A 14,280-nucleotide genomic window follows, 5' to 3' on the forward strand; every position below is an offset into this window, starting at 1 on the left:
TCCAGAGGAATAGATGAATGAGAGAACAAAATGCTAACAGGGTAACAGTGGCCCCAGAAAATATACACTAATCAGAAAAGACCTGAAACCTGGGGAAAAGAAAGGGTAAGGAAGAAAAAAGAAGAAAAGAAAAAAACAAAAGAAAAAGAAAAAGAGAAACAAACAAACAAAAACAAAATAAAACAAAACAGAATATGATCTAATATCATCAGGCCAATGCATAGATCAGTGCCACACACTAGATTTTGGGCATATTTTGATCTGCTAGAAGAAAGTGCCTCCCAAAATTTTAAAGAAAGAAAAACTTATATATGTACAAAAATAAGGGTTAATACAATGAAGGGATGGAATATGACTGTAAAGATGAAAATTATAAAAGATTTTATAAAAGGAATTGCTAAGAAGTTGGTTGAAAAAAGAAACAAATAATACACTATATGTTAAAAAAAAAAAAGAAGATAGCAGGAGGGGAAGAATGAAGGGGGGGAAATCAGAGGGGGAGACGAACCATGAGAGACTATGGACTCTGAGAAACAAACTGAGAGTTCTAGAGGGGAGGGGAGTGGGGGGATGGGTTAGCCTGGTGATGGGTATTAAAGAGGGCACATTCTGCATGGAGCACTGGGTGTTATACACAAACAATGAATCATAGAACACTACATCAAAAACTAATGATGTAATGTATGGTGATTAACATAATAATAAAAAATAATTTTTTTTTTTAAGATTTTATTTTATTTATTTGACAGAGAGAGACACAGCGAGAGAGGGAACACAAGCAGGGGGAGTGGGAGAGGGAGAACCAGGCTCCCCGCTGGGCAGGGAGCCCGATGCGGGGCTCGATCCCAGAACCCTGGGATCATGACCCGAGCCGAAGGCAGACGCTTAACGACTGAGCCACCCAGGCGCCCCAATATAAAAAATAATAATTAAAAAAAAAGAGAAGATCCTAAAAGTTTCAGTCAAAAAAATAGATCACATATGAATCAGAATGGCTTCAAACTTTTCAAGAGGAACTTTAGAAGACAGAAGATAAGGGCACAATGTCCCCAAAAGTCCCAGGAAACATTATTTACAACCCAGAATTCTGTATGCAGTCAAAAATACCAATTAAGTATGAAGTTAGACACTTTTAGACAGACAATGTCTCAAAAATTTACCTCCCAAAGTTTCTTTCTTAGGAAGCTAGAGGAGATTCTCCACCAATGGGAGAAAAAAACAAGAAAGAAGAACAAGAAATCTAAGAAACAGGGTTTCAAGTCAAGAGAAAAGTGAAAGGAATCCCCAGATAAAGGGAGATCCCCAGTTGGACACCAGAAGTAGTTTCACCAGTCAGAATGGAGCAAGACAGAACCCTCCAAGAAAGTTATTTCCAAGAAAAGAAAATTTATCAAACATTCTGATAAGTTTGAATAATGTAAGAAGCAATTTAGACAAGGGATAGTTTGAAGATGAATTAGTGATGAGCACATTAAAAAAAATAAGCATAATGTGTTAAAAAACAAAATTACAATGGCAAATGTACAACACATTTAATCCCAAGGAAAACAAGAAGCTGTATGAGAAAGGAAAAAACATACTACATGACTCAACTGTGACCAGTTACAATGACATAAATCCTGGACACTGATCTAATCATAAAACATACAGGAAGCACAAAAGGGGGTCAAGTTTGGGAGGAAAATATAGTTCAGTGTGGAGCACGGTAAGTTTGAGGCACAGTGTATTATCTAAGTGATGACAACTAGCAGGTGATTAGAGATGCAGGACCCAAGCACACAAGAGAAATGAGGGCTGGAGGTAACACTGCTGAAAGTCACTCACTGAAAAGATGAGAGTTCAAGCCATGGGACTGATGAACTGGATGGAAGAAAGGTAACAAAACTGGTATTCAAGGTTAGATGCTTGAGGAACAGCTATATTTAAGTGGCCAGGTAGAAAAGATAAAGAAGGGATTAGAGAGATAAAAGGAAAAAGTAGAAAACACTGATGTCAGAAGAGGAGTTTCAAAAAGTAAATATAGGTGGTTGATGAGGAAGAAGAGCTGAATACTGGTAATACAACAAAAAGAGTAAGTCTTGGATAAAGAAAAATATCAGATTTCACACTAATCCAAAGAGCATTAACCTTTACAACAAAAAGAACAGAGACTGAAAATAAAACTAGATTTTACATGCTTCAAAGGACTACAAGAAAGATGGGACCAGGCTTAACAAGTTTTAAATATTGAGAGAATAGTCAGGAAATGGAGGCAAGTACAGGTGGCTTAAGAAGTCTAGCAATAAAGGGAAAAACAGAATGACTATTTCAGAGGATAACATAATCCATGGAGAATCAAAGGTTTTTCACTTTTTGGTTTTAGAAAGGCCCAAGAACATGTGTAGGCTGTGGGAAAGGATCCCAAAGAGAAGAAAAGCGAAAGATACAAAAAGAAAGAAAAAATAATCAGTGAAGCAAAGTGTGCAGGGGAAGAAGAAAAAAAGGAACAGTGGGCATAAGTAGAGAACTTTCTGGGAACTGAGATGAGAAAAAAGAAAGGAAACTGGGATTTTTATGGCAATTTTTGAGACTTACGGAAGAGAACTCTTAATGGGTGGTGTCAACCCTCTGAATAAGTAGGTATGAGGTAAGGTAATCTCCAGAGAATGAAACGGATTCAGTGACAAGATTGGCGGCTTAAGAACAACAGCATAAGTCTGGAATTGGAACTATGATGAATACAGCAAATCAATTAGGAATGAACGGACCGTAACTTGGCAGCAAGGAAAGCCAGTTCAACTGCACACCTTAAATTTATAAAATGGATAAACAGTCTGGTTTCACAAATGTCTTGAACATTAAGCAACCTAATAATAATGGAATAATGCTAAGGAAAATGGAATTTTGCCAGAACTTGGAATTAGCAACAGTTGTAAGATGGAAAAACTTGACTTGAGATATAAAATGCCTTCTTCTGAAGTCATTCACTTAATAGAAAAGAAGAAATAATAGGCTCATATAACTGAAAGATTGTCTCATAAAAGGGTTGTCTTAACCCATCCAAGGGTATTCTGAAAAGCCTCCTCTGATATGGATTGTCCTAAAGGAAGAGAAGGTTATTTAGTATTTGCAGATAACATGTCATAGAAGTCAAAATCTGTTTACCTGAATATTCTACCTAAGAATGCTCCCAACATCTACTAACAGCTAGAAAATTCTTTAAAGTAGAATTCTACCCAGAAAGGATTACTAGATGCCCTGAAGTAATTTATACAAAAACAAGTTATCTTCAGTCAGCAAAGAGAAATCAAAGATTCAACCAGAGGATCAGCATCAGAGATTTCACCTTCCTGTAACTGAGGAGTTACCTATCAACATTAACAAATCACCTTCTCTAGTGATCCTAACAAACAAAATAGTGCCTGGGAGGGTTCAAGTATTTCCCTGGAAAAAATATATGTCAAGAAAATTTATTGAGGGGCACCTGGGTGGCTCAGTCGTTAAGCATCTGCCTTCGGCTCAGGTCATGATCCCAGGATCCTGGGATCGAGCCCCACATTGGGCTCCCGGCTTCACAGGAAGCCTGCTTCTCCCTCTCCCACTCCCCATTTGTGTTCCTGCTCTCCCTCTCTGTCAAATATATAAATATTAAAAAAAAATTTATTGAGTGCATGTTTTGAGAAGAATTCTGTAGTATGAACTTGAGAGTACAAGAAGATGCAAGGTCTCTGCAGATCATAAATCTATATTCAATCTTATCAAAGAAAAGAAGACATGAAAATGACTGAACTGAACAGCACATTCACAAGTGGAAATGAGAAGATAAACTGAACAGTTTCTATCAATATATAGAGATATAGATAGAAGGAGGGATGTATTCAGAACCAGATAGATGGATGTGGTAAGAGAACACTTCCTGAAGAAGGCTTTGCATAAAGGTTTGAGGGTCATTAAAAAATATGGGCAAGCAAATTGGAGGCCAAAAATCCCAATAAAGACTAATGAAGTATATACAGGAACAGTAGCTGACAAATTACCTTGCCTAGAATAAACAGTACTAAGGGGGCTAGAAGAAACAAACCGGACAGGAACTGAGGGGTAGCAGAATGATGGAAGGTAAAGAGCCTTACAGCTGTACCTGATGAGCCTGGGTTTATCACAATTTATAATGTGGTACTTTTGCGTCCCAGCTGAAAGTGGCAAGATGAAAACAGAGGTAGAGAGTTATTCTAGCAGTTCTGTACCAGGATTAGGAGAGATGAAGAACACATCTTAGAAAGCTGCTATCAAACATAAGGATATGACAGCATGAACCACAGTAAATACTATGGAATGGGAGGGGAAAAGGTAGACCGAAAGACTAGGTCAAAGATGGATTAGACTTAAGACCAAAGAAAGAAAGGAGAATCAATGAAGAGGAGACTAGAATGATGGTACAGAAAGGAATAATAAAGAAAGTAGGATTAGGATTTTATTTGAGAAGGTGAAAATTTAAAGAATTTAGTTTTTTTTAGAACTATAAATTTCAGGCGCCTGAATATACTTTATTCCCTAGTTCTGAGTTTTTCCTGCATAGGACATCAGGAGAAACAGGAAAATATAAAATAAATGGAAGAATAAATAAAAGCAGGGCCTTTAAAATTTGACCCCACAAATCTCAAAATTTTATGGAGCCATAAATACATGCTTAAAAATTAAGAATTCAAACTATATGAACTTTAAAGCATAAGGCAGTAAACCATTCATAAACAATCATTATAACAAGCAATTACAGTTATATTAAATATGCTCCTAGAAGTTGAAAGAAAAAGCTCTTCCTGTAGAAATGAGAAGAGAAACCTATTTCTATAACCACATCATAAAACCACAAAATTACAACCAATTTAAATAAACAAAAGTGTACCTTTAATGTTCCATCAGCTGAACAACTAGCCAAAAGCTTATCATCTGGTGAAAATCTGCAGTGATTGACTGAATTGGTGTGGCCAAACATGGTATTTCGACATTCTTTTTGATTCAAATCCCAGAGCTATTTGAGAAAGATAAAAAGATAACTAAAAAACTACTACTGAATACGGAAAAGTTAGAAATCTCATAACATTCTTCCTTCGCTCCATTTAAGCTTTTTCAATTACAGAAAAATGTTCAATCATATTAATGAAAAGGTGTCAAACACAAAGGGGAACTTGTGATTACCAAGTAATGGGGCAGCCCTTAGATCAACACCTAATCTATTAAGGGACAAAAAGCTTACCTAGGCTTTTAGTCTGAGCACTAAGTAACTAAATAATTACTGCTCATTTTAACAAAGTAGTTTGGAATCATTATCATTTTATTCAGCTCTCCAATAAGTAAATGCTCCCAAATTTTTTAGATGCTAGGTTACCCAGTCATTTCTAAGATTTCCCAATGCAAATCTTGAGTCTAGTTACTAAGGTAAAAATCTACTAATGCTCTAAAAAGTGACTTGAAAAATACAAAGATAGCAGAGATAGATATAAATACATTTGACAGGAAATATAAGAGGCTTGAAGAGCAAGTTAACACCTTTAGGAAGCAACTAACCAAATCCAGAATCCACAGGACAAATGACTCAATTTCTCTAAGGAATCAAAAGAGGCAGAGGGGAAGGAGAACTTCTCCAGAATAAAAGACATTTAAGAGACGTAACAACCAAATGTCACCTGAAATTTGTATTCTGTTTCCAACAAATCTATGGTAGAAAGATATGGTTTTTTGGGGGGCGCCTAGGGGCTCAGTTGTTTAAGCGTCTGCCTTTGGCTCATGTCATGATCCCAGGGTCCTGGGATTGAGCCCCACCATCATGCTCCCTGATCAGTGGGGAGACTGCTTCTCTCTTGCACTCTGCCCTGCCCCCTGCTTGTGCTCTCTCGCATGCTCTCTCAAATAAATAAAATAAAAAATCTTAAAAAAAAAAAAGATATGTTTTTTTAAGAATGATGGGGAAGGGGAGCCTGGCTAGGTCAGTCAGAGGAATGTGTGACTCTTTGGGGTCGCAAGTTCAAGCCCCATGTTAGGTATAGAGATTATTAAAAATAAAAAAAAGAACAATGGGGAAAAGTGAACATGGACCAGATAGATCACAAAACTATTATTTATTATGTTAGGTGTGATAATGGCATGGTACTTAGGTTTAAGACCTCAAATATGCAAGCTGAAGTATTTTGGGCGCAATGACATGATATCTGCGATTTGTCCCAACATGCTCCAGCCAAAAAAAAAAAAAAAAAGGGAGGAGGAAAATAAAATAAGATTGGCAAAATATTAATAATAGTGAGAGCTAGACAATGGATACCACAAGGGTTTATTATTGTACTCTCTCCTTTTGGGTATGTTTGAAAAGTGAATAAAATATAAATAAAAAGGGCTATAGTCCTCTCTGGGGATTTATGCTAACTATATTAAACACGGAAGGAGAAATCATCCATCCCCAAAATTAATATTGACAAAAATCCTTTGGAAATGACCAGTGAGGTAAGTCCTATTCTTCATGTCCATCTCCATCTTCGACTTCTTTATCCTAGTCCTAGGTAAATTCAGTTTTTCAGATAAGGCAAGTCACATGGGGGCAACTTCAGATTTTCGTATTTTCATTGCCTTCTCTCGGTTCAAGAGTCACAAGAAGTGAATTCTAATTGTCCACATGGTAATACAGGTGTGGTATGGCAGATTTTAAAGTAAAACTTGTCCTCAATTAAAACTGTTGACTAAACAATAGAACCCAGAGATATCTCTTTGGTCTTATATCCTAAAGCTTTTTGTCTATAATTAAAATGAGGAAACATAAACTTCTTCACCCTACAAAATGTTAAAAAGAAACATCAAAAATTAATCATAAAATAATACAGAAGTCTTAGTTTTTTAGAGGTGGATTTATTCAATAAGGTAAAGCATATCTGAGTAAAAATGAGCTATGATTATAAGACTACATTAGTCTGTTATTTTAATCCAATCCAGTGTTTTCAAATTGTGCTATGCAGGCCCCTAAGGATTCCAAAACATGTTTGAAAGGGACTACTGGGGGAAATAAGAGAGGGAACAAGAGTAGAAAAGCAAGCTCAAGGGCGCCTGGGTGGCTTAGTCAGTTAAGAGTCTGACATCCGCTAAGGTCATGATCTCAGGGTCCTGGGACAGAACCCCACATCGGGCTCCTCACTCAGCAGCTGAGCTTCTCCCTCTTCCTCTGTCCTCCCTCCCACCCCCGCTCAAGCGCGCGCACCCACACACACTCTCTCTTTCAAATAAATAAATAACGTCTTAAAAAAAAAAAAAAATGCAAGACCACACCCCACTTCAACCAGAGCAATGGGCTTTGTCTGTTACACACTGAGCTTCTATGTAAGTTTTCTTTTGGAGGAAAAAAAAAAAAAAGATAAAGTTTCAGCTTCTTGAACTGAAGGGGAGAGGGGAGACAATTTTCAATATTTTCTGAAGTTTTTAAAAATACTGTATTAAAAAAAAAAATACTGTATTTAAATGTCAAACACAGAGTCTATGAGGTTTTCCAAACTGAAATGGTTTGCCCAAACCTCCCAAAAATATAATGTCCCTTTGCAAAGATGGTGTGACATTAAAAAAGACAGGGTAGAAACCAAACCAAAAAACAATCCAAAGGAAGTTAGTGAATCTTTCTGGACCCCCAGAAAATTTAATCTAGCTATCTTCAATATGCCATTTAAGAGGAAAAAAAGATAAAATCTTTTATAATTTGTAACTGTAAAGCATTATCAAATATATATAAAATGCACATCTGCTTTTAGTTTCTTTTTTTTTTCTATCAGCACCTTTTTTCCTTCCTCCTCCTAATAACAACCTCTCTTCTGAATCAAGCCCCACTTATAATTCAAATAGAGCTGACCTCACTTCATTTGTCCCATTTCTACATGGCTGAACTTGTAATCTTTAACCAATTCAAGGATTCCATATCCTATTGGACCACTAGGGTTATTTAACAATGAGCATATAAGCCAAACCAGGTCAAATAGTCTTCTTTAAAATTAAATCTATGGGACCTGGGAAAGAGTAAGTTTCCCTTCCTCTGTGACTATAAGCTGTAAGACCCATGTAAGCCTGTAACTGAGAACAGCCATATTTCCTGCCACACAGAAAGAACACGCCTGAACCAACAAAGAGAGAAACAAAATCTAAAAATGGAGGGGGGATTAGACTCCAAGAATGTAATTTAAGCATCTGGAATCAGTTATGCCTAAAGCCATGCTCCCTTTAGACTTTTCAGTTACATGAACCAGTAATTTCTTTTTTTTTGTTTTTTTTTGGCTTAGCTAGTATGGAAGTTCCTATCACTGCAACCAAAAGAGCCCTGAACAATACAAGAGAAAATCAAAAAAGATGTTCTGATGCACCTATCAAATTTGTGCACGTAATTCTCATTATCCACACTTACTTTGAGGAAGCAGTCACTTGACGCAGTGGCTAAGAGAAGGTAATGACTGTTGTTGGTAAAGTGGCAGCAGTTGACTTGCTCTGAGTGCTCATCATAGATATGTACTAGTTCCCCCGTCAGAGAATTCCAGATCTAAAGAGAATAGAGAAAATAAAATTTACAACTACCCCTTACTTTCAAAGGGAGAACAGAAGAGCAAACAAATGTGAGCTGTTTTGTGGCAGATTTTCCCAGTCAGACATAATACCCCCCTTCTCTAAAACATGTCTGTATTTTTCCAGGATGTCTTTTTAAAAATTACAAGTCTACACGTGTGCCTTTCTATAGCACAATTAGAATCCCATGAAAACATTACATTCTTCAAGGGCAAGACTGCACATGTTCACATGAATGACAGTAGGCAGAGAAGTGCTATAAAAGGAATGGAATAATGGACTTTAGATCAGAAGGATTAAGTCCAAGACCTGGCTCTACCATTTATAATTTGTGTGTCCATCATCAAGTCTTTAATTTATCTGCATCATAGTTCCCTCCTCTGTAAAATGAGGATACTTATACCTGCCCTGTGTACACAATTCAAATGAGATAAAGGACATGTGCTGCTGACTTCAAGGTATCAATAAAAAGTAAAGGCAGATGGATCAGTGAAAAAAATTAAGGCTTTAGATTCTGAGGGAAACCTAGCTTTGAACCCTGCCTCCATTAGTTATCCGTTAATGTGAGCTTGGGCAAATGACTTCATCTCTGTACCTATTTTCTCATCTGCAAAATGGGATCAATACTTACTCTGCAAGTTATAGTGAGAAATTGATAATGTAATATAACAAAGTGTGTAGTATAAAGCCTCACAGTGTTAAATTCCCAAGCAGAAGTAATCATCATTCTAGTTACTATGTAAGACAACAAAGCAGTGTGTTCTAACAATAAACAAAAGAAATAAATTACCTAGTCTTCACTGGGCTCTGAACTTTTTAGAGGTATTAATGTCCCTCTCATAGCATTTTCTTTTTTTTTTTTAATTTTTAAGTAAGCTCTATTCCCATTATGGGGCTCAAACTCATGACCCCAAGATGAAGCGTCATATGCTCTACCATCTGAGCCAGCCAGGTGCCCCGCATTTTTTGTCTTATCAAAGCACTCACCAGAGGTCCAAAGAGTTTAAGTTCTTTAATAGACATTTGTTCTATATTTTGAGTACTTAGAAAACAGAAACTCAGAGTTATCTCCTTTTATTCCACATAGCTCTTGACTTTGAAACTGTGCAAGACTGGCGAACTCCAAGCCTGACTCAGTAATGGCTATGGAGTTAATTAACTGGTTGGTTGTAAAGCCACCTAGACAGTCCAATCTATCAAGAAGTAGACTTTTCCAAGGTCTTACTTTGTCTGGACACTCCAAAGTCTTCTTCAAGTGAGTGCAGACCCCAGGAAACTTCCAAGCCAATTTTCTTGCTCCCAGGTCCACTAAGACGCACCCCCCCATCTAGCCAGTTTCAACAATCCGTCTGTCCGTCCTTCCTTCCTTTCTTCCTCCCTCCCTCTTTCCTTTCTCCCTTTCTTCCCCTCTCCCTTTCTTTCTTCCCCTCCCTTTCTTTCTTTCCCTCTCCCTCTCCTTCTTCCCCTCTCCCTCTCCTCTCTATTTATCTATCTACCCACCTACCTACCTATTTATTTGCAGTACTCCCACCAAGTCAGGATCCATCTCTTTTTAAAAAGCCTGAAGCGAGAGGCACCTGGCTGGTTCAGTCGGTTGGGCATCTAACTCTTTGATTTCAGCTCAAGTTATGGTCCCAGGGTCATGAGATTGAGGCCCGTGTCCTCACCCAGTGTGGAGCCTGCTTGGGATTCTCTGTCTCCCTTTCCTTTCTCCCCGCCACCCCGCTCCCACATGTGCACACTCTCTTAAAAAAAAAAAAAAAAAGCCTGAAGTGAGGTGTTTGGGGTGCCTGAGTGGCTCAGTTGGTTAAGCGTCCAACTCTTGATTTCAGCTCAGGATCGTGAGATGAACACGGCGGCATCAGGCTCCACACTGTGTGAAGCCTGCTTAAGATTCTCTCTCTCCCTCTGCCCCTCCCCCGCCCAACCCTCCCCACTCCGCACTTCCTCTCTAAAAGAAAAAAATGTGGGTTGCACACTTCACAAATTATGTATTTTACAACAGGAATCCAATCTCAGTAATTTTGTGCAGCAATACTTCCAATCACATTGCCCTCAAAGATTCCAACTGATATTTTATCACACAGACTTATCAATAATAAACAGAAGGCAAATTCATTAATTTGTAATTGTTTCTCCCAGCTGTCCGGTAAATACCTCAGGCTGAGAAACCTAGGCATTTTTGCTGGTGCTTAAAAATAGACAGTGTTAATTTGCAAGTGGATAAAAACTGGTTTGCCTCAAGTCTGTAGATTAAGAGGCAAGAGTCCTTTACCCCTACTTACCCTAGTCCCTCCACTATGGAAAAAGAAAATGAATTCTATGGTAATTACAACTCAAGAGAAAAATATTTCCCTACCTTCACTTTTTTATCCACTGAGCAGGTTGCTATTAATCTGTCATCTGCAGAGAATGTACAACAAAGCACTTCATCCTCATGAGCCTTGATTTCTAGCAGTTTCTCTCCTGTTTCAGCTTTGAACACCTGCACAAGCAACAATAAAATCTTTTTACCATAAACCAATGGCCACCATTCAATAAAAATCTTTCTTTAAAAGACTTTAATCCATAGTATTTTGCAATAGTAATGAACCTTGGCAAAACCACTCTAAAAAGCAGAATATCTGTCAGAGTTTATACGTCTTAACATAGAGAACTATCCCTTATTAAATGACTGTAATATCAATAAAAAGAGCCGGCAGAGTATAGCTTCAGTTCTTGAGATTAGTTTGGCAAATTCTTTTTTTCTTCTTCTTCTTTTTTTTTTTTTAGTTTGGCAAATTCTTAAACAGAAAACATTTCATTCAATATGTTTTCTTTCTGGGGCTCAAAACCCAAAATTAATAAAATTAGTAATAAAGCACACATATAAAAATAAGGTTTACAGTCATAATTTTGCAAAGACTAAACCTAATCTAAATATCAGTTTTAACTAATCTGATCCCGTTTCCTTCAAAATCAAAAAGCAGAGCACAAATTTAAAGAAAAGCACTCATTCATGTATCCCAAAAACAAATGAGAACTTAAATTCCTTCAAGCACCTTAGGAAATAATCTAGTGTGATTCCTGTTTATAGTCAGAATCTGTGTCTGAACCTGTGATAAGGTAGGTATTTTACCTAATCACTGTTTTTTAATCAGAGCCCTGTGCACTGTGATATGGAGTCCTTATGTCTTTTAACAATTTGCATTTCCTCATTACTCTTAGAGGGCTCATGGATGACAGTAACGGATTTGCTAGGGTAAAAGGTACTTTTATGTCACTTGGCAACTTTAAAATCATGAAAACACACAACCATATCTTCTAAATTTCCAGAGACAGCTTTTATAAAATGTTCAAGAGATTTGGATTTCTCTAATTCTAATGTGCAATTTTCTTCAATTCTAGGATTTAAATATATTCTAGTATGTACAGCATTCGGTACATGCCTCTTTCAATTTTTCTCAAGAGATATGTTTTACCTGTAGGGTTTTATCAACTCCACAAGAAGCTATTCTTTGACCATCCTCAGAAAAGCAAGCATGGTAAACAGCATCTGTATGGGGGCGGACAACTAAGCGGGAAAGATTCTTGATGTTTTTTTTGTTTCTACATACAAGGAGAAAATGAACAGAAACCCAGTAAGTAATTTTTTTTTCAGTAATAAACTGTCTGTTAACATTGTTGTGTTGCCAAAATACAAAATTCTTAAAATTAAGTTACCAGCATGTAAATGACAGCATAGATCTCCTGAAGGAAAAAAGTATTACGAAAGTGGCTTTTTAAGAGAAATGCTACCCTATATAAAGCAACCTGTCAGGTGCTGCAAATGTCAGAGTTGGGAGAAATCTAATTAATCAAACACATGTTGCTTTCTATTTTCCTTTGATATATTAATGATAACATATGCAGAGAAATCATTATGTAAGGATACCCTCAAAAAAATCTCCATTGTTTTTAAAGGGAAAGAAGCCAGGGCACCTGAGTGGCTCAATCAGTTAAGCAACCCGACCCTTGACTTCAGCTCAGGTCATGATCTCAGGGTTGTGAGACTGAACCCAGCATAGGGCTCCACGCTGGCCATGGAGTCTGCTTGAGATTCTCTCTCTCCTTCTGCTCCTCCTCTCTCTCTCTAAAAAAATTAAAAAATTTAAAAAATAAATAAAAGGAAAGAAGCCATAGCAAAATGAAGCTCATTTCCTAACTAAAGTATGACACTACACCCACCATTAACAATGATGTACTTTATTTTTTTTTAAGATATTATTTATTTGAGGAGCGCCTGGGTGGCACAGTCGTTAAGCGTCTGCCTTCAGCTCAGGTCATGGTCCCAAGGTCCTCATATCGAGCCCCACATCGGGCTCCCTGCTCAGCGGGAGGCCTGCTTCTCCCTCTCCCACTCCCCCTGCTTGTGTTCCCTCTCTCACTGTGTCTCTCTCTGTCAAATAAAATAAATAAAATCTTTAAAAAAAAAAAAAAAAAAAGAGAAGTACCAGTCTGCATTTAAAAAAAAAAAAGATATTATTTATTTGAGAGAAAGAGAAAGAGAAGGAGAGAGCGAACAAGCACACGAGCAGGGAGGGGGCAGATGGAGAGGAAGAAGTAGGCTCCCCACTGAGCAGGGAGCCCGAGGCAACTGGAGGCTCGATCCCAGGACCCTGGGATCATGACCCGAGCTGAAGGCAGACGCTTGACCAACTGAACCACCTAGGCGCCCCACGATGATGTACTTGAAATTTGCTCTTCTCTAACCACAATTATTCATAGAGGAGAAAAAGAAAGCAATATCATTTTCTTTGTAACTATTCCACTAGTGCAGTTAATACATTATTTCTTATGGGTTAAAGGGGTAAAGTATTAGAACAATGTCAGAATTTCATATACAGACACCCCAGTCACTTTGAGTACAAATAAATATGTTAAATGGCATTGTACTTATTTTAGGAGTCAGATAAAGAGCAAACCTACTTCTACTACTTATTAGGTGTGTAAACTTAGGCAAATTATTGAACCTATTAAGTTTCCATTTCCTCATATGTACAACAGGAGTAATGATACCTGCTCTAAACACTGCCTGGCACATAAGGATGCCACTGTTACTATTCTTTAAAAAAATTAACCACACATCTACTCCTGAAACCAATATTACACTGTATGTTAACTAACTAGAATTTTTTTTAAAAGATTTTATTTATTTATTTGACAGAGAGAGACATAGCGAGAGAGGGAACACAAGCAGGGGAGTGGGAGAGGGAGAAGCAGCCCTCCCGCTGAGCAGGGAGCCCCATGCGGGGGCTCGATCCCAGGACCTTGGGATCACGAGCTAAAGACAGACACCTAACGACTGAGCCACCCAGGTGCCCCTAACTAACTAGAATTTAAATAAAAACTTTAAAAAAATTAACCACACACAAGATGGACCAAATGAAAAAAGGGAACACAAAAGGTAAATCAGACTTAGATCTTGCCTAGAAAGTATTATAATTTATTAGAAGCAAAGAAACAAACACTATATGAACTAAGGTGATGAGAACCTAGAAGAAAACCAGGTAAATTACTAGCAAAGATTAGAAGATTAGGCTAAAAAAAAACTCTCTTTCCCCTTGTTCTAACTACTCAATTCCCCAAAGGTCAGAAAGTGACTGTTGCAAAGATGGGCATATAACAGACGGCCAAAAAGTATTAAAGAAATAACAAATGAATGTATGAACACATAATTTCTTTGAAAGCTAAAATTCAGTT

General features: G+C 37.5%; 1 protein-coding gene across 4 annotated transcripts in view; it reads right to left on the reverse strand.

Annotated features, from left to right (window-relative positions):
- The window catches only part of APAF1 (apoptotic peptidase activating factor 1), an 86,809-nt gene that overhangs the window by 44,408 nt on the left and 28,121 nt on the right, over nt 1-14,280 (reverse strand). For 3 of the 4 annotated variants that reach the window (XM_021687546.1, XM_044914729.1, XM_044914728.1), the window contains 4 exons: nt 12,021-12,147; nt 10,919-11,044; nt 8,405-8,536; nt 4,883-5,008 (listed from right to left, as the gene is read on the reverse strand). The exons of the other annotated variant lie outside the window; for it this stretch is intronic. In XM_021687546.1, the coding sequence (XP_021543221.1) occupies nt 4,883-5,008; nt 8,405-8,536; nt 10,919-11,044; nt 12,021-12,147 (511 nt within the window). The remainder of the gene's footprint in view (nt 1-4,882; nt 5,009-8,404; nt 8,537-10,918; nt 11,045-12,020; nt 12,148-14,280) is intronic. 4 annotated transcript variants of the gene reach the window in all.

The sequence above is a fragment of the Neomonachus schauinslandi genome, chromosome 5, assembly GCF_002201575.2.
Source record: "Neomonachus schauinslandi chromosome 5, ASM220157v2, whole genome shotgun sequence".
In the NCBI taxonomy this organism is placed as follows: Eukaryota; Metazoa; Chordata; class Mammalia; order Carnivora; family Phocidae; genus Neomonachus; species Neomonachus schauinslandi.